Source organism: Corvus moneduloides, chromosome 11 (genome assembly GCF_009650955.1).
Source record: "Corvus moneduloides isolate bCorMon1 chromosome 11, bCorMon1.pri, whole genome shotgun sequence".
In the NCBI taxonomy this organism is placed as follows: Eukaryota; Metazoa; Chordata; class Aves; order Passeriformes; family Corvidae; genus Corvus; species Corvus moneduloides.
In genome coordinates, this window is record NC_045486.1 from 16916033 (window position 1) to 16940523 (window position 24491).

Sequence of the window (24491 nt, forward strand, 5' to 3'; positions counted from 1 at the left end):
CGGGACGGGACTGTCCCCAGGGGGATGGTGGTGTCCCCAGGGGATGGTGGTGGTCCCAGGGTCATGGTCACGCCAAACCCGTAGTGACCCCAGAATGGTGGTGACCTCAGGACGGTGTCCCCAGGCGGTGGTGACCCCAGGGCGGTGGTGTCCCCAGGATCATCATCACTCCAAAATGGGGACTCTGGAATGGTGGTGAACCCAGGATGGTATACAAGGATCATGCTGTGCCTAAAATGCTGGTGATCCTATGATGGTGGTGACTCCAGAGCATTGGCAATGCCAGAGTGCTGGTGTCCTCAAGGTGGTGGTGACCCCAGAAGAGCGGTGTCCCCTGCAACAGCAGTATCCCCAGGACGGTGGTGACCCCAGGGCAGTGCTGTGCTGGACAGGACATCCTGTGCGGGGCTAGGGCAATCGGTGCTGCTGACTCAGCCATGGCCCCGTGGGTTTCCTGCCCGGAGAGGACAAGGGGGGCCATGGGTGTAACAGGGCTGGGGGGGCTTCCTTCCCAGACCACTGCTGAGGCTCCAGCGGGTCCCCTCTGGCAGGCGATGGGACAGGCAGGGCTCGGGGACCAGCTGTGTGGCAGTCCCTATGTCCTGCCTGTTCCCCGCCTGCTCGAGCTGGGGCTGGCCCCGTTGGGCCGAGGGCCACTGGGGTGCCCCTGCGCAGGAAGCGCCAGACCGCGAGGGTGTGTTGCGGCCGACAGGGGAAGGAAGCGGGACTGAATCTGCGGAAGTGCTCCCCAGCCACCCGCCAGCTCCCTAAGGATCAGGCGGGAGCACCAAGCCCAGCATTGTTCGGTGTCAGTTCCTGGTGCCGCCAGTGCCAAGCCCTGCCCGCAGGCACCCGCAGCTGGCTCCAGTTAGTGACACCACTTGGGTGTCAGCTTTTGTGGCGAAGCTCCCACCGAGAGAGGGTGACAGTCCTGGTAGGGATGGGCACTGCATCCAGGCCGGCCACTCCAAATCCGGGCTGCACCCCACAGCTCGGCCTGGCCTGCAGGCAATGCCAGGCACCGGCTGGGAGAGGGGCTGGGAGGGTCAGCTGCTGGCCGGGCGTTGGCTGCCAAAACCCTCGGGAGAGATTGTGGGGAGCCAAGAAGTCCCAGCGCTGCAGGCGCTGCCCTTCCCCTCTGGGCAGTAAACAGGCTCCCGTTGCCAGCAGCTAAAATTTTCCATCCTCCTCGTGTGAAGGTATCCAGCCCCACCGGCAGTGGGGTGGCCGGGGGGTCACAGATTTCCACTGCTGGGAGGGCTGGATGTCCTCAAAGTGACGCAGGTTCTCACCGCTGTCCCCTCAGCGGGGCTCTGCATCACCTGACTCGGTTTCCCTCCTTCCTTCCCACAGGCAAGACTTGCTTTTGGGAGGGGGCAGCTGAGCAGATCCAGCCTCCCTTTGCCCTGCCGAGCGTGAGATCATTCCAAGTCATTCCCAGAGTGTAGAGGGGTGCAGGATGGCAGCAGTGGGCAGTGGCCAGGGCGAGCTGAGCAGGCAAGAGCTCCTCCATGCAGGCAGCGGGAGGACGGGAATCCCTCATGGATGGCAGATAAAGATAACGGGGAGTGAGTCACAGCCGCTCGTGCCAGACAGGTCCGGGCAAAGTGCGAGAGGAGGTCAGCTTGGGGATGGAGCAGCCATGGGAGCCAGGAGGGGAGGTCGGCACCTGCCTCCACCCTGGGCTGGGGGCTCCGGGCATGGCCCTGCCCCACGGGCAGCAGGACTGGGCCGTGGTGGTCCCGGCAGACACAGAGACGGTCACGGAGCCAGAAAACCCCAGCCACCGCCTTGTGTAACCTCACCGAGCTGTACCACCCTGCGCAGCCAGCCGGTCCCCTTCTAAGCCACCAGGATCCATCCATCCCTCCTGGGGCTGCGGTCCCTATGGATGAGCCTCATCCCCCACAGGCTGGAGGGCTGGCAGGACACACCGCACCACTCACTCTCATGACAGCTTTCATCTGCGGCTCATTTCTGCTCATTCTTGAGCGGAGGAAATGATGAGAGGTGACGGTGGCTGCAGGAAAACACTTGCAGGGCTGTCGGGGACAGGACATGGGGCACAAAGTGAGATCACACTTGCCCCACGGACAGCCGGCAATGCTCGAGGGACGGGCGGCATCCCGGCACAGGGTCACGCTGGCTCCAGAACGTCAGGCCCCCGTGATTAATGAGGCACTGATTTGGCAGGACAGGCGAGGAAGGAGCGGACAGGCGGATCCTCCCCCCCGCGGGGCTCGGGCGGAGCCACGGGAAGAGTCAGCTTGAGGCTGGGCTGCCTGCGAACCCCGGGTCCCGCAAACCTCCCTCCCCACACGGGAGGCCTGAATTCCAGCCCTCGGGACTGAGCAAGGAAATTACATATATTTCACATTAGTTATATATTTAAAAGATATCACGGCAGTTACAAGTAGAGAGTCACAGCCTGACAAAGCCACCAACTCCTGCCAGTGTCGTGTGCCAACTGGAGCACCTGGAAATGGCTGTGACTCAGGAGTCCTTCACCATCAGCTCGGCCACATGTGCATAAACACCCCCCTTCCCGAAAAAACAGGGGGCTCGAAGTGCCAGCGGCAAAGTCCACCTCCCCTCAGGCACAGCCCCTCCCCAGTAAGACAGCTCTGGGACTTGTGGGCTCTACAAATAATTTTATTGAAATTTAACAAAAGTGGACAGATGCACTGGGAGGAAGGACCATACGTAGTGTACATTTCCCAAACCCATGGGTCCTACCCACACGCTAGAGGAGCAAGGAGCCTAGTGTCGGTGAGTACGATTTGGCTACACATCCACACGGGAAAGCACAATGTTGCACAGAAATTGGAAAAAAAAAAAAACCAAACAAAAGGAAAACTTTTTTTTTTTTTTTGCTTGCTCCAACACCACAGTGGACACAGATACTATTTACAGTGACCTTCACATTTTTAAGATCCCTCCAGGTGCTCCCAAGGCCCTGCTGCTGCAGGATTGCTGGGGTCCTGGGGGCTGGCTGCTGTGGGGACCAGCCTGGGAAGAAGCAGGGCAGGATGCAGCTTGTTGGCAGCCTGCAGAGGTTCGCTGCCACTCTGGTGACACTGAGGGGGTAGAAGGGTGGGAGAAGGCATGGTTTTTGGGGAAGCATGTTTAATACGCTAGGGGAAGGATGGCCAGCCTGTCAGAAAGGACAAAAGCATCCTTGATAAGCTGGTCACAGTCTCTGCCCCCTCCCCCAGGTTTGGGCCATGCCTTGCCAGCAGATTTCTGGCTGGCAGCCAGGCGAGGGGCTCCCCATTGGGGCAGGCAAACAGCGCCAACCCCCTCCCCACTCCTCCTCCTCCTTCCCCCGTGCCCAAGGTGGGGTTGGTGCAGCTTCCCGTGCCCTCAAACAGCAGTGGGGCAAGGCAGCACAGACAGTGTGGCCATGGTTTTCTCTCCTCTTCCTGGGGACAGCAGCTCCTACTCTCCTGTGGACCCCAAGGGATGCCCTTCCCAGGGAGCTCCAGCCAGGGAGAAACTCAAGAGCAGGTGGTGCAAATAAGAAACACTTCAGTGAGGGATTGTTTTAAGACAAGACTCCTTCAAGCAAGCAGGAGAACAAAAGATGTCGAAAGAAGCGCCCAGCATCACAGTGTAGACGAGCCCTGCCCTCCCACTTTCCTGCCTGGTGGCAGCCAGCACATCCACTTCACCCTGCGTGCTCGCTCCTGTCGATGGGAACCGCGGGTGGAGGGACATGAAGGGAAGAGGTGGCGACAGGAAGACAGCAACAGCCACGCCGCTGTTATCTCCCCGAAGCCGGGAATGTGGCCCCGCGCCCGGGCGGCTCTCAACGGACGCGGGGATGGATACATCCAACGTAGACACCGACAGGGCTGGCAGCCAAGTGCCAGCAGCTTAAATTAAAAATCGAGGTAGCAAACATCTGAAGTGCTTAGAAAGTAAATAAGTTCTGGAACGAAAGAGGAGGAAAGCCGAGCTGGCTGCTATGGGGAGTAGGCTCTGACCCACTTTAAAGCTGTGCTGCTGCCGGTCCTCCTCTGCCTGCCCGGTCCAGGCACAGCTGAGCAGGGAGGCAGGGGCTCCTCATGCTGCCAAGGGGCATTTGGGGTCAGGCCTTTCTCCCAGCAGCTGGACACACGCAGGGGTGAGAGGTTCTTCGGTGCCGCCAAGACCTCGACCTTCTCAGGTGGGAGGAAAGAGGAGAAAAGAGCAGGACCTTCCGAGGTGGGGCAGAAAGCCTCCCTTTAAAGTGCATTGCATTTCTCCTCCTGCCACAGCTGGGATGCGGAAGGAACCACAGTTCACATCGCCAGGGAGATTTCCAAGCTGGGGCAGGTACGCCGATTGATTGTTTCAGGGGCACAGGGAAGGAAGAGAGGATTCCTTTCCTGCTTGGCTCAGTCAAGGCCCAGCCTACAGGGAGGTATGTTCAAACACCAGAGGGGGGTGAGGAAGCTGCCCGGCAGCCCAGCCCCGCAGCAGGAGAGGGACGGCGCTCAGTGGGAGCCAGTGTGACAATGGGGGAGGCAAGTCCACTGTGGAGCTGGGACCTCGCTGCCACCAGCAGTGGCCATGAACTGCAGAGATCTCCAGCAGGCAGCAGCAAAGCCAACCTCCCCAGCACTGGCATAAGTGGGGAAATGCAGTGGGGGAAGAGACCGAGGTCTAAGAGAGCGGCATCTGATCTCCATCCCTGTCCCGAGAGGAGAGCTGCAGCCAGCCTGATGTGCTTCAAAACCCCTCAGCCTGCCCTGTTTAACCTCCATCAACAAACCCACACAGGGGAGCGACACATCACACCGTGTCAAGGGACATGCTGCAACACTGGCCATCTAACCTGCGGGCCCCAGGGACCTCGGGGCGCGGGGCAGGGCGTTACCGTGCCCTGGCTCTCCCTGGGCCGCATACCTGAGAAGCAGGGGATTCTCTCTGGTGAGAAGTGCAGGCTTGCTCTCCCTTTAACAGCTCAATCACAGCAGCTTGTTTGCAGTTCCAGTTACCCATCAAACGTCGGCTAGAGGCTACAAAAGGTATTTTAGTCTTCTGACTCAAGCGAGGATGTTTTTAAGCAGTCATTGCACAGAGTCACCCACCTCCTGCGAGGGCCTGCTCTGTCCTGCCTCACCTCCAGGCGAGGGGAGAGCCACCGTCCCGCCATGTGTCCAGAGTCCTCCTCGGTGGGAACACAACGCAGCCTGGCCTGGCGAGGCTGGGGGCGGTGGGGCAGGGCCTCCCGCCCGTGGGCAACGATGTCTGGGACTCACACCTCGCAGATGATCACTGGGAAATCCACGTGAATGCGAGGATGCTCTAGTTTCACTATGCCCTGAAAGAAGAGACACAGCAGTGAGCAGAAGGGATGGCCAATCAACATCCCCGAGCCCTGCCAGTCACCCAGTGACAGAGAACACCCTGCCCTTGAGGAACCGGAGGGACCAGGGTCCATAAATCGCCTGTGACACCAGGTACGCCTGAGCAGCAGCATGCAAAGCACCAGCACTTTGCCCTTCGCACTCGTCCCTGGAGAGCCGAGGGCGGCACGGCTGGCTGCCACACATGGCAGGGCGAGAAAGGAGGGAGCTGCTCTGCCAGGCACTGCCCGTGCAGCAGCTGGTGCGTGACTGGCAGATATTGGCTGTCTGGGCTTTTCATGCGGCACCTTTCATTCACGGGATTTAGAAGAATGAAAAGAGCTCTCTGAGAGAACGCAGCCGGGGCAGCTGGCGCACAAGAAAAGCGGCTTTCTGTGCAGAGGGGAGGCTGCTGAATGCAGGCTCCCTCCACATCAGCCACAGGAACCGTTCCCATGCCCCGTCCAAGCCTTCTCCTGTTACAGCACCAGGAGGAGCTGCTGGCAGGTGGGGGGCTGGGGCAGAGGAGGGAGCAGGGGCTCAGGGCTGGGCCTGAACCCACAGAACCAGAGCAAAGCCTGCGCTAGCAAAGGACTATTCAGTGCTGGTACCTGCTCTCTCCAGCTCATCTAAGCTTTCCAACTGGGTGAGTTTCAACCCACACCAGTGAGGAGTCAGTTCCACAGGCCAAGCCTGCCTCTGCTAGAATGCCAGCCCAGGAAGCAGCACCAAATCCTTCCGTCCGTAACTGCCTGCTCAGCGCTCAGCGGGGTCCCATCCTGCTGGGAGGCTGCCCACTCCTCAGAGCACACTGACAGCTCACCCCAGGTGCTCACTGCAGCCATGCCTTTCTGCTTAATTAGGGAAGACTCCTAAGGGTCTCTCTCCAGCCCTGGTTTGATCGGCCCTTTTCTCCATTTGTGCCCCTCGAAGATTCCCTACATGCAGGCTACCCTGCCCCTTCACCATGATCCTCATTTGACATCCCAGCCCCTGCCCAGCTTCACACCACTTGCTTATTTAAAGAGGAGACTTTTCCACTGAAGAGCAAAGCACATAGCTGTCAACGCTGCTGAGAAGCTGGAGGGGATGCGCACGCTCATGTCAGCAGCTGACGGGCTCCGGCTGCTGCTCCCCAGCACAGGGCCTGGCCCTCCGCAGTGACATGACACTGGCTGAGGCAGCACAGCACCCTACACCTCGTGGAAGGTGCTTGGTAATGAGACACCGTGGCCATGCAGGGCTGCCTGGCACTCTGTGCCCCACAACACACAGTCTGAGCTGTCTTCCCCTGCCTGGCAGCTCTGAAAGGCTCAGGCACTGCTTCTCTCCAACAAGGACAGCTGGAGGGTGCCACCAGCTCTCCCTTTCCTATCACAGCCTCAGGTGACACGGGTGTGAGCCAGGACACATAGAAATCACGGCTCTGAGGCAGAAACTTGGGGGAGGAGAGAGCCTCCACCTTTCCAGCAAGAAGATGCCCTGAGGGAGATCGCTCCTGTAAAGTCCGGACTTCAAGTGTCACCGTGGAGCTTTGCACTCACTTTCCCGCACTCTTCTCCACCCCTTACCTGAGGTATCAGGTTCTTGTGGATCCTCTTCAGCTTGGCGCGCTTTCTCCCGTTCTTGGTGACGATTGTCTCCTCGTAGAACTCGTGAGCAAGATCCCCGTCCTCATCGTAATACATGGAGCTGCCGAGAGAAGAGGGGAGGCGTTGAGGTGAGAGCCTGCCGGCCCTGCCGGCTCCCTGCGCCCCGAGCCGGGCTGAGGCCTAGGGCAGCCCGGTCCCTCCTCCCCTGGGGAGCTGCAGCGAGCACCAGCTGCCAGCTCGGCGCTGCCGGCGGCTCCTCCCGACCCCCGCGCCCTGCCTGTGCTGGGGCCGGCCCAGCGGCAGAGTCCCCCGCCCCGGGACAGCCGCGCCCCGCGCCCCCGTCTCACCCGCGCCGTGTGAACACGAAGGGGGTGGCGGCGCGCGCGGCCCGTGCCCGGGCCAGGGCCTGCTGCCCGCCGGAGCCTTCGGGGCCGCCGCCGCCCGCCGCCGGGGTGGCGAAGGGCCACAGTCCCCGCGACTTGGAGCCGCTGGCGCCCATGGCGGGGGCGGGGGCGGGGGCGGGGGCGGCGGCGGCGGCGGGAGCGGGGCCGGGGAAGGGACGGGGGCGGCCCGGAGCCGCCCGGCGACACCGACCGAGCGCCGCCTGCGCCGCCGCCCGCGCCACTTCCGGCGCCCGCGTCACGTGACAGCGGCGCGGGCCGCACCCTCGTCCCCGCCCGCCGCCGCCGGCAGCGCGGGATTCGCAGGTTCGAGTCCCGGTGCCGCCCCGCACCGTGTGTGGGCATCCACACTCCGCCGACACCGGGGGGACTTCGCGTGCCGTCCCTTCACATCCCAACCCGCCCCGCCAAGGACACACCGTAGGCCAGGCCTCGTCACCAAGATGCCTTTATTGGTGTTTCATGCCCCACTTCTGCTCAGGGACACTCACTTCTCCGGGGACACTCGCTCCCCCCAGGACACCCACTCCCCTGGGGACACCCAATCCCCCAGGTGACATTCGCTCCCCCCAGGACACACACTCCCTTCGGGACACCCACTCCCCTGGGGACACCCACTCCCCCAGGTGACATTCTCTCCCTCCAGGACACGCTCCCTTGGGGACACCCACTCCCCCAGGTGACACTCGTTCCTCCCAGGACACACGCTCCCTGGGGACACCCATTCTCGCTCCCACTCTGGCTCTCACTCTCTGGGCCAGCCCCATGGGGGCTGTGACAGCCCAGTGGGTCCATGGTGCCCCGTTCCACCCCCCTCCCTGGTGCCCACACCCGCCGGCGGGCGAGGGTCCTGGTGCACTGGCTAGCCTTGTGTGCCAGCGTCGTGGTCACCCTGGCGTGTGCGTGGCCAGCGCCTCCTGCATCTTCTGGCGGCAGCGGGCATAGCGGTGCCGAAGCCGACGCACGTGCTCCTCCTCCTCCCGCTGCAGGATGAGCAGGAAATTGTGCAGCTCCGGCAGCGTGAAGGCGTCCCACTGCAGGCACAAGGGCTGCCATCGACACGGGGACCTGGCGCGTCCCCCCACGGCCACCTTCCCGGGCAATGCAGGTGCCAGCCCCCTCCCCGTCCCTGCACTCACGTTCACCTCTCCGGTCTCATTCTCCTTCAGGATGAAGCTCAGCACCTTCTCGCTGGGGCCAGCCAGCAGCCGCAGCCGCAGCGGCTGCTCGTCGTCACCCAGCTTCCGCAGGTACACTGCAATGGCGGCCTCGTGTCACAGCGGGGACACTGCCACGGGGACACTGCCACTATGGGGACATCGCCACCATTGCTGCCATGGGGGACACATCCATGGTGACAGGGGACACTGCCACAAAAGGGGGATACCAATGCTACAGGGATGCTGCCACCATGGGGATGCTGCTACCTAGGGAAAGCTGCCACTATGGGGACACCACTGCCATGATACTGCCACCATGGGGGGACACTGCCACTATGGGGACACCACTGCCACGGGGATGCTGCCACCACCATGAGGGACACTACCACCCTGGGGACACCACCACCATGCAACTGCCACCACGCAGGGGAAACTGCCACTGTGGGGACACAGCCACCACTGTAAGGACAGGGTCGCCATGGGGCACTACCTTGCTCATCCTTCTCAGACCTCTCGAAGAGGGCAAACTTGCGGGGATTATCAATGACTGTGAACTTGCGGAGGAGGGCGTCGATGACCTCGCTGGCACGGGTGTGCGAGAGGATGTGCAAGTGCTTGACGGTCCCCTTGGGCAGGTAGAAGGACGTGCGGCGCTTCACCCCCTGAGGGTGTGGCCGCCCCGCCTGCAGGGAGGGGACCCGCTTGGTGGCCGGCACGGAGACAGGGCGAACCAGCTTCAGCTGCACCTTGATGAAGCCGGTGTAGGAGCCATCCTTGTTCTGCAAGACACCAGTGGTGGCGTGAGTGGGGTCAGGGCAGGGCACCGTGACCCCCCCGGCCGTGTGCCGACCCCGTACCAGGCTCATGAAGAGGTTGCTGTTGATCTGGCTGTTGTACTCCTTGATCCGCTGCTCCACCTGCGCCTGGTCCAGCTCTGTCTTCTCCCACTCGCTGGGCTCATCCTGCGCGACAACAGCGGGGCTGAGCGGCACTGTGACTGGGGGGGACCGTCCCGCCTGCCCCGGTGTCCCGCCGGCCCCCAGCCCACCCCGAAGCACCGAGAGATGCGCGGGTTGTTGCACGGGGTTGCATCAGCCCGGCTGGCGCTGAGCTCGGCTGTGCCGGGGACGCTCAGCTGAGCTCACCGCGGCCCCAGCTCTGCTCCGGGGACAGCGGCACCGGCCGCCCCCCCCCCACCCCAGCGCCCGTCTCTGGGGCTGCAGGGCTGTGTGAACGCGCTGCGAGGACACCCGGGCCGGAGAGTCCCCTCCCGGCACCCCAGATCAGAGAGGCGTCCCCAAGGCGGAGCGCCGGCAGCCGCCAGCCCGGCACCAGGGCGTCTGGGCAGGCTGGGCGCTTGCGGGGACGCCCTAGGACTTGAGGCAGGAGGGCCGGGCTGGGGGTGCAGCCCGCCCTCGCCGCCGGCACCCCACTTCAAAGTGCTGGCCCCACACACGGAGGACCGAGCGTCCTGGCTCGGCGTCCCTGTCACCGGCACCCACTAATGAGTATTTACGTGGGGCCGCAGAGCTGCCACACAGTGCTGCACGTGTCCCCACGGCACTGAGGGGTTCCCGGCCCCGACAGCCACCCACAGCATGCAGGCACTGCTGGACCCTGCGGGGGTCCGTGCAGGATGGGGACAGCTGTGAAGCTGACCGGGGAGTTTGTCCCAGCACCCCCAAAGCTGGGAGCAGCTCCAGCCCTGAGGCACCTTGGGGTGCCCGTGCCAGGCAGCGAAACCCCACTCGCCCCACGGTGCCTCGCTCATCCCACATCCAACAGGACAGGGCCGCCGTGTCCCACGGCGCGGCCATGCTTGACCCCACTCTTGCCTCACAGCAGGGCCAAGCTCCCCTCCGAGACAAGACCACCCACACCTCTAGTTTTCCCCACGCATCAAGCCCACCCTCGCCTGCTCCCCAGCACCCAGCCCCGGGGAATGCACTCCCGATGACGTCACCCGTGTCCCCCATGACGTCACGGCCCGGGACAGACCTGGCGGCGGCGCGGGCGGCGGCCGAGGGAGGTGCGGGCGGTGTAGAAGAGCTCGGGCTCGGAGTCGGAGTCCTCCTGGCTGCAGTAGCCGCTGCTGGCCGTGCTGCCCCCCGTGCCCCCCGCGCCGCCCCGCCGCAGCGCCAGCGCCGCCGCCCCGCAGCTCCCGGCCCCCGGCCCGGCCACGGGCACGGCGGCGGCGGCGGAGGGCACAGCCCGGCCCGCCCGCCCCGCAGCCCCGCCGGGCCGGCGGGCACACGGGCACATCCGGCCCCGCGCCAGCCCGGCCGGCCCCCGGGCCGGGGCCCGGCTCGGTCCGCTCCCGGCTCGGCTCAGCCCGCTCCCGGTCCTTGTCCCGGCTCTGCTCAGCCCGGCCCTTGGCCCGGCTCGGCTCTGCTCAGTCCCGGTCCCTATCGCGGCTCGGCTCGGCTTCGCCCGGTCCCGGTCTCAGTCTCAGCTCCGCCCGGTCCCGGTCTCAGTCCCGGCTCGGCTCCGCCCGGTCCCGGTCTCGGTCCCGGTCTCAGTCCCGGCTCAGCTTCGCCCGGCCCCTCATCGCAGTCCCGCTCGGCTCAGCCCGGTCCCTATCACGGTTCCGGTCCCGGCTCGGCTCAGCCCGGTCCCTATCGCGCTCCTGTCCCGGCTCGGTTCGGCGCGGCGTCTGTCGCGTCCTGCCCCGTTCCCGGCTCAGCGCGCTCCCCGTCCCTGCCCCGCCCCGGCCGTGGGGTGACGCGGGCCGGGGGCGGCGCGGCGGCCCCGCTTCCGGCGGTGACTTCACCCGCGCTCGGCCGGACACGGCTTTGCCCCGGCTGGGCTCGCCTCGGCTCGGCACGGGCACGGTGCGGGCAGCGCGGCACGGGCACGACACAGCACAGCTCGCCAGGGCACAGCACAGCCTGGCTCGGTACAGCACAGCATGGCATGGTTTCACATAGCCCAGCCCAGCCAAACACAGCCCAGCCCAGCTCAGTCCATCAAGGCTTGACACAGCCCGGCATGGCTCAGCACAGCCTAGCATGGGTTGGCATGGCACAGCCTGGCATGTCAGCCTCACACAGCTCAGCTCAGCTAAGCCCAGCTGAGCCCAGCCCAGCAAGGCTTGGCACAGCCCAGCATGGCACAGCACAGCCTGGCATGCCGTGACATGGCCTCACGTAGCACAGCCCAGCATAGCCCCCAGGTTTGCCACCCCCTGCCCAAGCTCTCCCTCACAGACAGGCCCAGGCCCTACCACATTGGTGTCCTTCTCCAGCACCTGCTCATTGCCATCGTCCTCGTCACCAGCACCTGGGGGGCCACTGCAGTCCAGACGCACCAGGGCCCGGCACCGGTAGTGGCAGGTGAAGCTGCAGTCTGGGACAGAGACAAGACCAGTGTCACCACCGTGCACAGCCTGGCTGCCAGGGTCAGGGCACTGTTGCGTGGTGGGACAAGGGCTGGCACATGGTGCCAGTGTCACCTGCCTGCTCATGCTGTGCCTGGGGGCTCAGGGGTAGCATCAACATGGGACATAGCACTGTGCCATGTGCTGGCCGGTCCCGCTGTGCCTGTGCTCCCTGCTGGGCTGGCCAGCATGGTATGCTCAGTGCCTGGTACTGGGATGCCCAGTATGGGCACCAGTGTGGGTACCCAGTGCCAGAATACCTGGTAACCGGTGCAGGTACCTAGTACAGGGATGTGTGATGCCTGGTGAGAGTATTCTGTATGCGGCTGCCCACTGTGTGATGTGTGTACAGGGATGTCCAGAGGCCCAGTGCCCAGAATGATGATGCCCAAGTTAATGGAAGTGCTTGGCACCAGGATGCCTGGTGGGGGTAATTGGTATTGAGATGCCTGTACCCAGCCCGGTGCTGGGATGTTCAGTGCCTGGTGCTGGGATGCCTGTGCCCAGTGGTGGGACAGCTGGTGCTCGGTATGGGGGCCCACTACCAGGATGGTCAGGGGCCCGGGGGGGTGCCCAATGGCAGGATGCTTTGTACCCGCTGGTGGTGGGGGTGCCCGGTGGCAGCATGCCCGGTGCTGGGAAACCCATGCACACTGGTGGGACACCCGGTGCTCATTGGGGGTGCCTACTACCAGGATGCCCCGTGCCCAGTGGGAATGCCCAGTGGGGATGCCCAGTGGTGAGGGTGCCCGGTGGTGGGATATCCGGTGCTCGCTGGGGGTGCCCAGTGCTGAGGAAGCCGAGCGGCGGGACGCCCGGTGCCTGGCGGGGGTGCTAGGTGCCGGGATGCCCGGCGGCAGGGGAGGGGGGGCCCCGGGGCGCGGCGCGGTACTCACGGCGGCACTGGAGGCTCTTTCTGCCGCCGCCCCAGACGAAGTCCCCGCAGAGATCGCACCAGGTGTGCAGCCCGCGGCGCCGCGGCTCGAAGCGGTGCCCGGCGCCCGGAGCCGCCGTCAGGCGCGGGTCAGGGTGCGCCCCGGGGCCGGGCCGCCGGGCCGGGCTGATGCGCAGCGCGTTGGCTCGTTCCAGGCGGCCCCGGCCCGGCCGCGGCTCCGGCTGCAGCTCCCGCAGCTCGATGAGCTCCATGGCCCGGCGGCCGCGGGCGCTGCTCGGCGGCGGGGCGGGGGCCGGGGCCGGGACCGGGACCGGGCCGGGGCCGGGGCGGGGACCGGGAGGGGGCCGCCCCGATCGGGCACCGCGGGGAAACTGAGGCAGGAGAGGTGGAGGGAACGGCGCAATGCCCCGGGCTCCCAATCGCCAACTCCAGCCCCGGCGAGCCCGGCGGGGCGGGCTGGAGGCGGGGATGAGGTTCCCGGAGCCGCCGCGGGGGAAGGGGGGGCCCGCTCCAGCAGCCCCGCTCTCTCTGCCTCTTCTCGCAGGAGCAGGACAAACTGCGCTCCCTGCCTCAGTTTCCCAGTGAGGAAGGGGCTGGAAGCACCCCGGCAGCGCGTGAGAAGCAGACGGAGAGCTACGGAGAGCGTTCCTGCTCCGGCTGGCTGCAGCCCTGGACGTGCAGCCTGGGTTTGGGGTGAGGAGTTTATTCAGCTCCGAGCACGGGCTGCTCAGCCGGGGCTGCAGCTGGACCGAGATGGTTTCCTGCCTGCTGTCGTGGCTCCTACAGCAGCAGCCCTGGTGCAAAGCCTATTTTTATGTGTCAGGGAGCCTCAGGCACCCCATCAGAAAAAGGATACAGCCAACCTTTCCCAGCTGTGCTCAGACCAAGGCTCCAGCCCTTCGGCAGCTGCTGCTGGCCAGTGAGAGGTGGGGATGCACCCCAAGGCACTCCCACCAGTAAACTCTGTTTACTGGTAATGCTGGTATGCAGGGGGCCAAGCCCTTGGTGCTAACACCACTGCAAGGGAGAGGAAATGGGGTAAATCTTCCCTGCAAGGTGGGAGATGACAAATACCCAAGAAACTCTTTCTCACAGCAAGATGCTCGTGCAAACCACATCCTCTGCTCCCCACGCAGCTCTAATGACGGTAAGAGGCGGCACAGAGGCCTTCTCACTCTTTCCCTCCCCAGCTGCAGTAAGGTAATCATGACCTTATAGGCTTTTTCGGGTTCTCTGGGATTTCTGTTGTTGCAGAGGGGAAAATGGACACACGCCTCTCACAGTGTGGAAGGGAAGGGAGGAAGCAGTTTACCATCTTCAGCTAGGAGAGAAAAAGCAGAAGCCAGGCAGCTGTGGGATGCACAAGGAGATTTATTGGAGAAGGCAGCATGGTGGGGTGGTGGGAGAGGAGAGGCTGACCTTGGCTAGTGCTGCCTGGGGCTGGGAGCAGGCAGAAGGGGCCTTTGCCAGCTGTGGGCTACACACTGGGGGAATCTGCCTCTCTGAGCCATGGGCCAGATGCCAGGCACCACTTCTCTTACAGGTCATCCACACTCCTCGGCACCTCAGCCATCAGGTTGCAGGCAGGTTTGTGCTTCTGCCAGTGCTGGACCTGGCATGCCCTGCAGAGGGGGAAGCTGCTGTCAGGGGCAGTGGAGCCACACCCATCCCTGGGGGCAAAGCAGCAACAAGGACAAACTCCAGCACCACAGCCCTCTGGGAGCTGGGGGAGAGCTGATAAAGCCCAGCATTAGACCAAGAGGGAGATGGATGCGGCCCCAGTTCTGGAGGTTAAGAAGGTTTAATGCCAGACCTTGCCAGATGGTTCAGGACCAGAGAAGACTTAATTTACTGCCATCATCCCAGCTGCCACAGCCCAGCCTGTCACCTGCACCCACGGGGTCATGGGTGCTTTGCTACTCCTGCCCCACCAAGGTGGAGAGGAGGGAGACAGTGTCATCACGGAAAACCCAGCTTGTCACTGCTGTCGCTGTGGGCAGAAGCAGCTCAGCACCTTGCATCTGCAACACAACTCCCACCAGCACCTCCTCCAACAGCAGCCTCCCCACAAGATTTGGAGAGGTACGTGGCCAGCAGAGAGCCAGTGGTGCTGAGCAGTGGTGGGACCCCTGGCTTTCCTTGGCCCTTCCACTGCATCCTCCAGTGAAATCTGTGGTGCTTTGGGGAGGACTGAGGGGCTGCAGGGGCCTCAAGGGGGTGGCAGGGCTCCCTTACCGTGTGCAGTACCACTCGTTCCGGCAGCGAGAGCAGCGCTTGGCCGCTTCTACACCACACACCCTGCAGCGGGGCTTGTCAGGGGCCAGAGCCTCCATCATGTCCAGGCTGTAGGTCTGTGCCCACCTGTGCAGGCAGAGAGGGGTGAGGCTGCTTACAGGGAACTGCTGACTGGCAGTGAGCTGTCCCTGCTGCATCCTGCCACTGAGGGGACATCTCCAACCAGTACCACAGACCTCTCTGTCCTCCCAGAGCTCCGGCCCTGCTAATGGGAATACTGGCCCCACTGGGCACTCTGCATACCTGTACCAGGGCCTTACCTGCGTGCCTGGAACTTCAGCTCCTCCTCACTGGGGCTGAAGGCGTGCTTCACCTGGTGCTTGGCAATGGCCTCCCACTTCCCCGAGTTTTTCTTGAGGATATGGTCCCGGATTATAGGAACCTGGTGGGAGAGGCAGGGCAGGAGGAAGGGGTGCTAACGGCCTAAAAAAGGTTCTGTGGTCTGGGGAGAAGGCAGCCTGCCCTGGGCACAAGAAGCATGGCCCTCCAGGAGGGCAAGCAGAGGCAGAGGTGCAGAGGGTGTCAGGGTGTGCTTTAGGGTACATGGAGGGGAAGCACCCACTTGCCAATGGGCACTGAGGTGAAACAAGGCAAAACCTTCGTGGTCCAGCTGGGAATGGGTGTTCAGCCCTGAGGCCTGGGCCCTTGAACAGAAAGCCCTGGGAGCTCAGCACCCTGCGTGTGGCAGCAGCGTGAACCCCGTGCTCCGGAGCCGTTTGTCTGAGCAGATTTTTCCGCTCATCACTTCCCTGAAGATGAACACCCGGGGAAGGGCTGGCCAGTGCGAGAGGAAACATCCCAGCCAAGAGCAGCACGTGGAGCTCAGGCTCTGGAGCGGACGGTGCTGCTTCAAACAGCGCTGCCTTCTCCAGAAGAGTAAAAATAGCCAAGGAAGGGGAGGAGGCTGCTCTGGGAGCAGCCAAATGGAAAAAGGCCTTTCCTTAGCTTGGCTCAGCAACAAGGAGTGAGTTCACTGCTCTCTGGGCAGAGCAGGGAGGCCATGTCTGTGCTTCCAGCTGGCTCCCCCTGCCTGCCCCCGAGCTCAGCCCCAGCCCTTGTCAGGGGCAGGAGCAGCATCGGCACAAAAGCAGAGCTATGGAGAAGGGCAGCAGCCTGGGTGAGGGCTGGAGGAGGTCCCCATCGTGGCAGCTGCCTGTCACTGCACCACCAACACACTGGCAGTCAAGGCATGTGGCAGAATCCATGTCCACCTCCGCCCTGCTGCCACCCCCAGCTCCAACAGCTCAGCTTGCCAGTCTACAGCTTCCCCAGCTTCCAGCTTGGGCCGTGCCTCCAGCTCAGCCAGAGACAGCTCTGACAGGGCACATCACCCTCCTCGCAGGCCACGCAGCCAGCTGCGATGGGGACAGTGTGCTCCCACTGGGGACAGCCCAGATGGCTACTGCCCAACATACCCATCTCCTCCAGGAAGCGGTGTGGGAGCCTCTGGCAGTGGGGAAGAGCCTCTGTGCTCCCAGTTCTCAGCAGCCTCTTTGCAGATCTGCCCCCACACTCAGTTTCTCCCCATAGGTTACAAGAAGGCAGTAGAAACACATAAAAACACTTTTCTCCAGAGATCACCACTGCACAGATTAAAACCCCCAAGAACCTCTTGGCTGTTTAAAGACCATCATGGCCTAACTCCCAAAGGCCCAGACACCAGCTGGGAGCAGTTTAACTCCAGACTCTGTCACCAGATCACGATGTCCCTCTGTACATAGTGTGCCAAGCAGCATCAGAGCAGGGCTGTAAAAGGGAACTTCCCTTGGAAGCCCAGAATTCAACAGGACAACACTGCTAAATGTCAAACGAAGAGTTACTCGTCAAAACAAGCGTCTGTGTCTGCCCCATGCAGCTGCCATCCCAGGGGCTCAGTGTGACCTGGAGAGCTGTTTATAACCCAGCATTTATGTCTTTAGATGTGATTGCTTGGCCACAGCAGGGCAGGACAAGGTTCTCACATCAGCCACAGGCAGCTTTGCTGGCAATAAGGGTGTGACTGAAATGGGTACTTGGCTGCTTTCCAGGGCATCACCACTCCAGAGCTGAGCTTGGTGTAAGAAAAAAGAGGTAGGGAGCTATCAGGCTTAAAGTAGAGCAGCTGTAAAGGTGAAGGAAAAGCCACAGGATACCTGCTCCAGGATGAGATCCTTTTTGGGGGGAGCAGGCTCTGTCACTGCGAGGTAACTCAGAAATCTCTGCATCTCCACCAGGTTGGGCAGCTGGTCAATGAGGACGTCTGTCAGGAATGCACGGAGCTGTGGCCACGGAGGGGGAGAGAAGAGTGGACAGAGAGAGGACAGGACAAGGGAGTCAGAGCTGGGGAAGCAGCAAGGCAAGAGCATGGATTTGGGGGGCACTGGCAGAGAGACCTATGGGGATCTCACGAGGTGCACGCACAAACACAAGCTTTGCTGCTGCTGCTACAGTGACAGACCTGCTGTTCTCCCACCACTGGCTCCTTGGAGCCCACAGTGAGGACAGGGACAGATATCTGGAGGTGCCCAGTGCTGGCAAGGGCCCAGGGCCTTTGTGCTGCTGGGTCCTACCTTGAGGAGCTGGCTCTTGTTGAAGCCATCAAAGCGATATTTGCGCTGGCACTCGGGGCTGAGCAGGAGGTTGAGGAGGGCAAGCCACACCTGCCCATCGAGTTTGGTCATCTTCACCTGGTCCTCAGGGGGCACCACGTGCCACGTGCCATTCTCAAACTTCTTGAGCTTGCCTGGGGGACAGAAGAACCAGGGAGACACAGTGCTGCCTGAGGGGAGACAGCTCAGAGCAGGGATTCTGGCCTGTTCTCACTGCCTTGCTTCACCCTCTGCTTCTGCCTGCCTCAGTTTCCCCACCCTTTGCTCCGCATAGCAGCCTACTTGGTACTGGGGAAAAATATTAGAGCATGAAAAGCAGAAAGGACATGTATTAAACCAATAGTGCTGTGGCACGAATAGAAAGACCCCTGAGACATCTCCCTCTGTACTTGGCCAGGAGTGTAGGGCACTGGCAGGCAGTGGGGCAGCCCATGCTGCAACAACAAAGTGGCTGGAGAGACCCATTTTGGGATACCAGTGTGGCCACTCTTCTCGAGTTTCCGCTGCCAGAAGTAGCATGAATATAACAGAAATGACGAAACAAGCTCCAACAGCTACTGTGTGGCTCTGGGGGATGGAGCAGGATGTGACCCTGCATCTGCACAACCTGGAAATGCCTTTGGGCTCGCCTTCTTCCAGTCCCTCCCTCAGGGCTCTGGATCAAAGCTCCCTCTCACACCCCGAGCGCACAGGCAGGGAGAAGGGATGTTTGGTGGCTGGAGGAAGGAGGAAAGCTCCCGCATCCAGCTGGGCTGCTCTCGGCAGGCACAGCCACGTGCTTCCCAGAGCTCTTCCTGCCCTGCCGCCGCTGTGACCCCCCGTGCAGGGCTGGGGCAGCGCGGGTTCCCACGCCCCAGGCCGTGCCCCACCACAGGGCAGGCAGTGGGAGGCTGGGAGGCTGTGGGGAGCCCGCCTGGCTGCAGAGGGGAGGGCGATGGCTGATGGGCACAGCCTGATCAGGGGCCCTTGGCAAGAGTGAAGCTCAGGGACCAGCAGTAGTATCAGGGCAACACTTGCTGCCTGGGAGAGCCCACATCTGGCTCTGGTGAGTGCTGCCCCAAAGGTGCAGAGAAGCTGGGATGGGCACTCTGGTCTTTCTGTGTCCAGAAGACTCCTCAGAGGAGGACGTGGGGCTGGCAGAGGTGCTACAGTCCAGTGCTGGCTGTGATCACTCAGAAGAGACCCAGCCCTGTGTGAGGATCAGCTTTTGGAAACACTGCTGGGTCCCCAGCCCAGCTGTGCTGCAGCTGCTTTCGAGCTGAACAGCTTCAGGCAGGGAGCACTGAGGAGCTAGAGGGGAGGGTAGAGGGAGAACAACTCTGCAAGGGCTCCTACAGCAGATGACTCAGTGGTTGCACATCCCAGCACAGTGCCATGGTGCACCAGATACCACGGGACACGATCCATACCTGATTCCCAGCAGCTCCAGGGACAATGCTCCACCAGCTCGGCAAGGAGGCAGGGCAGGTTGTGGGTGTTCAGCATCCGTGTCAGTGCACTCAGGGGCAGACTGGAGATACAGCAGAAAGGGAGAAAAAGCACTCACAGATTAGTGCCAGAATTGGTATCTACAAATGCTCCCTGAGGCAACTGGGAGAGGCAGGAAAGAAACAATGATCTGGGTTCCTGGGAGCAGGGTGGAGTGCTGCTGTGTTTGCCTCCCAGGGCACAGTGCCACTGCCATTGTGGATACAGCCAGCTGTTGAAAGGGGTCCAGGCACCCACTGTGACCCCACAGGAATCCCATCTGGAGAGCTGGGCACAGCCTCTGTTGCTCCTGGGCACCTACCTCTCCACCTGGTCGGTGATGAACCGCAGCACGGACAGGGCCTTCAGGGAAATCTCAAACTCCATCGTCTCCGCCTGCTTCTGCAGCTCCTGTGGAGGGACAGGATCAGCCTTGGGATTTCAGGCCCCATTTCCCAGGAGCTACAGGGAGGCAGGCTGTTGACTGCATTGGTAACCACAGTCTGGGTAGGAAAATACAGCCATGAAAAACATTTTCTTGTCTCAACTGTGCCAGTACTGCCTGTTTGCCAGCACAGCCACAAAAGTGCTTGCAGCTCACAGTTGCTCTTCCCTCACGTCCCTGCCACTAACAGGTCATGGATGGCTACTGGCTGCAGTGCTTCTGCACAGGAACACCCCCTGAAAGAGGCTGGTCCCAAACTGCACCTCTCTCTGGGACCATCTTGTGGCCCATGGCCCTTCAGGGACCTGTTGAAGCTGCCTGATCAGCAAAGGAACCAGAGGAGGAGGAGGAGGAGGGAAAAACTTGGCCCTGGTGCAGCTGCAGTCCTATGTCCGCCCCTCCTGGATCTGCCTCTTCCCTCCAGCTTGGGAACAGCCACCTAGAATATCTGCCTGTGGTTATCCCAGCCCACAGCTGTGCCATGCTCCTTCCCTTCCCAGACAGCATGGACACCCCACTCATCCCCCATGACAGCCTGACCACCCTCTGACTCAGCCTCTTTTGAGACCACGGGGAGGGCCATGCTGAGAGGTGCCAAGTCCTTCTCCCTGGCTCAGGCAGAGCTTCTCTCCAGTCCCAGATGCAGCTCACACTTGGTGTGCAGAGCACTGACCTCAGCATCCTGTATTTCTCCAAAGAGCCACTGCCACAGTTCCCTTCCAGATTTCTGTGGTAAGCAGCTCTGTGCTCCCTGTGCTGGTGCCCCACACGTTACTAAGAGAGTCTTGTGGGCTCTTCCCCGCCTCTTCCCTCTCCAAACTTCCCTAGTGAGGTTTTTCCTACAGCTCCTCCTCGTATCCAGACCTCATCTCTGCTGCCTTGAGACAGAAAATATCTTTTGCCTGTGCTTCTAGGGGACAGCAAAACACGGGTTACCACCATACTCAGTTCCAAAGGACAACAGGCTCCACAACACAGGAGATGGCAGGAACAGCTTTTTCATAGGGGTTATTGTACACAGAGTCAGGAGAGGCTGGAATGAATCAGAGGAAATCAGGCTCCTTGGGAGATGAGTGCTTTTGAGAACCCTATTGGCTAGAAGAGGTCTGGGGTTTTAAGTTCGTGTCAAAGCACTAACAGAGACACCCCTTCCCCTCCCCAGCTGGGAAAACATTTCCTGGAAAACATCCCTATTGTGCTCCAGATCCCTCCACTTCCTTCCCTTTTCTGAAAGAGAAGTCTGTGCTTGGGCAACAAGCCAAAGGATGGAGGCAAGGGGAGGTTCAGGCTCTCCCTTTAACCCTGCTCTTCCAGATACTCCTCCTCATGGGCAGTTCCAGGTGCTGAGAAGCAACAGAGACAAAGACAGCTCCTGCTCTGGGAAGGTGTGTGTGTCAGCCTGGGAACACCTGACTGGGAAAAGCCCTGGGATCGCTGCTGACACGGACCAGCTCAGAACAGGTATTTCTCCGAGAATAAAGGAAGCTGAGGGAAGCACATGAAGACAATTCCTGATTGTTAGGAGAACCCTCCCATGGTTAACACTGGCAGACTATAGTGGCAGCCTGACCCAGGGCGGCTTCCCAAACTTCAGGGAGAGATATCTGCACTGTTCCAAGAGCAACAGCAAATGGCCAAACCCCTCTATTGAATATTTTGCCCATCAAATCTCCAGTGTGTCCCACCCCAGAGCCTTGAGCATGTCCTGCAGGAAGCCTCAGGCTGGCACTGGCACCAGACAGGGAAGAAGCCAGGCTGCAGAGTGGAGGGAGGTAGATGCAGCCACTAGCACAGAGAAGCACCAGACACCCTCTGAGGTGGCCAGGAGCTGCCAGGGCTGCAACCCATGAAAAGGCCTCCCTGTGCCTCTGCAGGCTGCCCACATTCTTTACCACACGTGTCCCCAGTGAACTACAGGACTTTCTCTTCACCTGCATGGAGGACGGGCTGGGCAGACCCTCAGCACGAAGCTCTGCCGAGGTCACTGCCTGTGCCTTGGTGCTCCGAGCTGCCAGCAGGGTCAGCTTGCGGTGGCAATAATCAATCAAATCCAGAATGCTGTCCTCTGCTGACTCGCAGATCTCCTTCACAACGACAAGGGTCTCACACAGGGTCAATCCCCACAGTCTCCCACCCCCAGGGACTTTCCACTTGAGGAAAGCTGGACTTGTTTCTCACCCTGTAAAAGAACACTGTCTCCAGGAGGTTGATGATGGAGGCTTCGTGGTGCAGCTGTGGGAGGAGAATGGCGAGAGTGAGGTAACAGTGGAGCAGCACTGGGGACACGGGCACTGGGACAGGGAAAAGAGCTCTTCTGAGAAGCTGCTTATGCAGTTGTGCCCAAAAACTAGTCCAAGAGAAAAATACAAGTGCTGCAACCTTCAAAACAACTCCAGTTCATGCAGTTCATATTAATATTTATGCTGACGTGCCTGTGACGCTCCAACACGCTGATGGAGAGCCACACTTCCCAGCAGGCAGGGCTCTTCAGGGCTCTGCCTGTGCAGCAGGGGCAGGACAACCCCTGCCCTCGGGTGAGTTGCAGGCCCTGGCACCAGCACAGAGCCAGTGCCTGAGCTGGGACAATGCTCTGCATGGCTGTGCTTCTCCCAGGCCCTGGGACTGGGGCAGACAGCCTTGTCTGAGAGTGGGAACCATGGGATAACTGCCCCGAGGCATTGGCTGCTCAGGGAAGGTACCACCTTGCCCCCACAAGGTGTTACCCTGGACTGAAATGGGTTAAAACTTCCAAGCCTCAGGCAGATTTCCCTTAGGTCAAGGGTTGCATGCCTCTGCAAAGAAGCCCAGATCTGAAGATCGTTCCCTTGCCAAGAATGGCCCAAGGGACCACTGCTCCCAGGAGCTCAGTAAGAAAAAGCTACATTTTTGTTAGCCATGGGGCACATAACCCCAGAGAACCTCTGGCTAGAGAAAAACAGTGCTCAGAGAGGGGCAAATACCCCAGGGGTATCATTGCCTGGGAGCAAGGGCAGCACTGAGAGCCACAAGCCAGGAGCACAGCTGCCTCCAGGAATGTCTTTTGCCCCACCCAGCAGCTCCCAAAAGCCCCTGTGTGGGATTACAGAGGGGACAGCTCTTCACAAAGCCAGCCTTCCCCCGGAGTGAGTCCCTGTCCCCTCCAGGGGCCAAGGGCACGGGCTTGCAGGTCATGGCTTTGGGAAACCAGGCACTTCCCACTGTGTCCCACTGCCCACCTCAGCCTGGGGAGATGCAAACCCTCAGCTCTGAGACCTTCAGGGTGACATTTACTTTCAAGCACAGCTGTGCTTGACCCATTTGCAGGCTCATTCCCACCACCCTCTCTACTCACCACCACATAGATGGGGAAGGTGCTTCTCGGCTTGAAGTCCTCCAGCCGGCACAGCACGGGAAAGACCTTGTGCTTCCAGATCTCCACAGAAATCAGCTCCCCAATGAGAACAGGAATCTAGACAGGGAAGGGATGGGGAGGTGAAATCTTTCAGACCAGTGCTGCAGGGGGAACCAGTTTGTTGCTAATGGTCAGCCACACTGGAGTCGCCCAGGGAGGAGGGTGGCCTTGGGGCACTCTGTATTCACCCAGCTCAGAAACAAGCAGCTTCTCACACCAGGGCAGAGCTCCTGAGGCTGCAGAGGGGGAAGGTGACCCCGAGGACCTGGGCAGGTCCAGGCAATCTCACACCCTGGGGCTGGGACACCTCAGGCATTGGGCAGAGATCTGCAACCAAAGGGGCTGGTGCACATACGAGACCAAAACAACATCCAAGAGAAAAACCAGACGCTAGCAAGTAGAAATACCACAGCTTGACCTTTAATTTTTTTTAAAAAACAGAACTGGCACACCACCAGTCAAACGTCTTTTCCAGAGACACAACAGATTCTTCAGCATTTTACTCCAAAACTGCACGCTGCCCACAGGACAAGCCCAGCTGGAGGCTGAAGGCCCAGCATGGGGATCACTCCTGCACCCACGGAGGCTCACCTTGGCGTGAGTGACCAGCAGCTCAGTGAGGAGCTGCTCCTGGCCCGCTGAGGCGCTCAGGATGCCGTGCATGTTGAGCTTCTCCACATACTCATGCTGCCGAAGCCATCTGTGGGGCAGCCAGCAAGGACATCAGCGCCACAGACCTCTGGCCACTGGCTTGGCGAGGATCCCTCATGCAGGGAAACCTGGTCCTATAACCCCCAATCCCCCTGCTGTGCTCTGAGCCTGGGGCCGCAGCTCTACTGGACAGCCCTGCCTGCAGCAACATCCTCACTGGGAACACCACAGAACTAGGGGGAGCCTCTCCATCACCCCATCCCACACAGACCCTCAGATCCGGGACCCTTCCTTGCCCCCCTCCCCCTGGACCCTCCCATCTCTCAGTCCTTTCAGGAACACTTCAGAATTGCAGGCCCTTCTCCCACCGCGTCCCACCTTGACCCTCTGGGGTTACTTCAAAACCAGAACCCCTCCTCTCTACTCTAAACCTTCTGGAAACCCCTCCTTACCCCCACCATGCCCCTGGGAAAGCCCCAAAACTGGACCCCCTCCTCTTCTCCCACAGCCCCAAAGGGGACCCCCCAAATTTAAAGACCCTCTTTCATGTTCTCGCCCCCAGACACCCCGGGGACACCCCATCGCCGTGTCCCCGCACCCCTGCCCGCCGATGTCCCGCAGCTCGGTGCCCTGCAGGGCTCGCACCAACGCCTCAGCCTCGGCGGGTGGCAGCGGCCCGGGCACGGCAGCCATGGCGTCCGCGTCGCTGTGGCAACGGCGCTGCCGCTACCGCCCCCTGGCGGCGCGGAGGACTCGCCACAGGCCGGCAGCAGCAGCGGCGAGGGACGGCCTCTGGTGCCCCCTGGCGGCGCGGAGGAGTGGCCGCAGCCAGCGGGGCGCTCCGGGGACACGCGGGGGACACGCGGGGGACACGCGGGGGACACGCGGGGCACGCGT

At 61.6% G+C, this 24491-nt stretch overlaps 3 protein-coding genes across 13 annotated transcripts; all 3 read right to left on the bottom strand.

The window, feature by feature from the left end:
* Positions 1–2631: 2631 nt before the first annotated feature.
* Positions 2632–7492, bottom strand: TUSC2 (tumor suppressor 2, mitochondrial calcium regulator). Its single transcript, XM_032120588.1, has 3 exons — positions 7273–7492; positions 6905–7025; positions 2632–5308 (listed from the first exon to the last, which is right to left on the bottom strand). Exons 1-3 carry the CDS (start codon positions 7422–7424, stop codon positions 5243–5245), a joined length of 339 nt encoding a protein of 112 aa, XP_031976479.1. The 5' UTR covers positions 7425–7492; the 3' UTR covers positions 2632–5242.
* A 264-nt stretch (positions 7493–7756) lies between these two features.
* Positions 7757–13025, bottom strand: RASSF1 (Ras association domain family member 1). Of its 4 annotated transcripts, none has more exons than XM_032120584.1 (6): positions 12759–13025; positions 11734–11831; positions 9344–9448; positions 8977–9265; positions 8466–8581; positions 7757–8360 (listed from the first exon to the last, which is right to left on the bottom strand). In XM_032120584.1, the coding sequence occupies exons 1-6, from the start codon at positions 13006–13008 to the stop codon at positions 8214–8216; spliced, it is 1005 nt and encodes a 334-aa protein (XP_031976475.1). In that variant the 5' UTR covers positions 13009–13025; the 3' UTR covers positions 7757–8213. The 4 variants fall into 4 exon arrangements, with proteins under 4 accessions (XP_031976475.1, XP_031976474.1, XP_031976476.1 ...); XM_032120583.1 differs by having other exon boundaries at positions 11710–11831; XM_032120585.1 differs by having other exon boundaries at positions 8269–8360; positions 8466–8634; positions 11710–11831.
* A 50-nt stretch (positions 13026–13075) lies between these two features.
* ZMYND10 (zinc finger MYND-type containing 10) lies at positions 13076–24319 on the bottom strand. 8 transcript variants are annotated; one of them, XR_004242337.1, is made up of 14 exons: positions 24193–24307; positions 23535–23643; positions 22884–23000; positions 21731–21784; positions 21484–21636; positions 19430–19518; positions 19050–19150; positions 17602–17774; positions 17185–17310; positions 15313–15434; positions 14993–15118; positions 14177–14379; positions 13969–14078; positions 13076–13774 (listed from the first exon to the last, which is right to left on the bottom strand). XR_004242337.1 is itself a non-coding variant. In XM_032120739.1 (12 exons), exons 2-12 carry the CDS (start codon positions 23604–23606, stop codon positions 14295–14297), a joined length of 1218 nt encoding a protein of 405 aa, XP_031976630.1. In that variant the 5' UTR covers positions 23607–23643; positions 24240–24319; the 3' UTR covers positions 14109–14294. The 8 variants fall into 8 exon arrangements, 4 of the variants coding, with proteins under 4 accessions (XP_031976630.1, XP_031976627.1, XP_031976626.1 ...); XR_004242336.1 differs by having other exon boundaries at positions 13851–14078; XR_004242338.1 differs by lacking the exon at positions 13969–14078.
* Positions 24320–24491: the final 172 nt, after the last annotated feature.

Bases quoted from the DNA above. Each gene is read 5' to 3' on its own strand.
- TUSC2 (XM_032120588.1), bottom strand. From the start codon at position 7,424: ATGGGCGCCAGCGGCTCCAAGTCGCGGGGACTGTGGCCCTTCGCCACC. The intron at 7,026-7,272 runs GTGAGACGGGGG...TTCTCTCGGCAG, and splicing joins TTCGTGTTCACACGGCGCGG to CTCCATGTATTACGATGAGG. The intron at 5,309-6,904 runs GTAAGGGGTGGA...CTCTTCTTTCAG, and splicing joins ACAAGAACCTGATACCTCAG to GGCATAGTGAAACTAGAGCA.
- RASSF1 (XM_032120583.1), bottom strand. From the start codon at position 13,008: ATGGAGCTCATCGAGCTGCGGGAGCTGCAGCCGGAGCCGCGGCCGGGC. The intron at 11,832-12,758 runs GTGAGTACCGCG...TCTCTGTCCCAG, and splicing joins AAAGAGCCTCCAGTGCCGCC to ACTGCAGCTTCACCTGCCAC. The intron at 8,361-8,465 runs GTGAGTGCAGGG...TTGTGCCTGCAG, and splicing joins ATGAGACCGGAGAGGTGAAC to TGGGACGCCTTCACGCTGCC.
- ZMYND10 (XM_032120735.1), bottom strand. From the start codon at position 24,287: ATGGCTGCCGTGCCCGGGCCGCTGCCACCCGCCGAGGCTGAGGCGTTG. The intron at 23,644-24,192 runs GTGCGGGGACAC...GCTGCCCCACAG, and splicing joins CGGGACATCGGCGGGCAGGG to ATGGCTTCGGCAGCATGAGT. The intron at 19,519-21,483 runs GTGAAGAGAAAG...GTCCCTCCACAG, and splicing joins CCAGCCCGTCCTCCATGCAG to GAGCTGCAGAAGCAGGCGGA.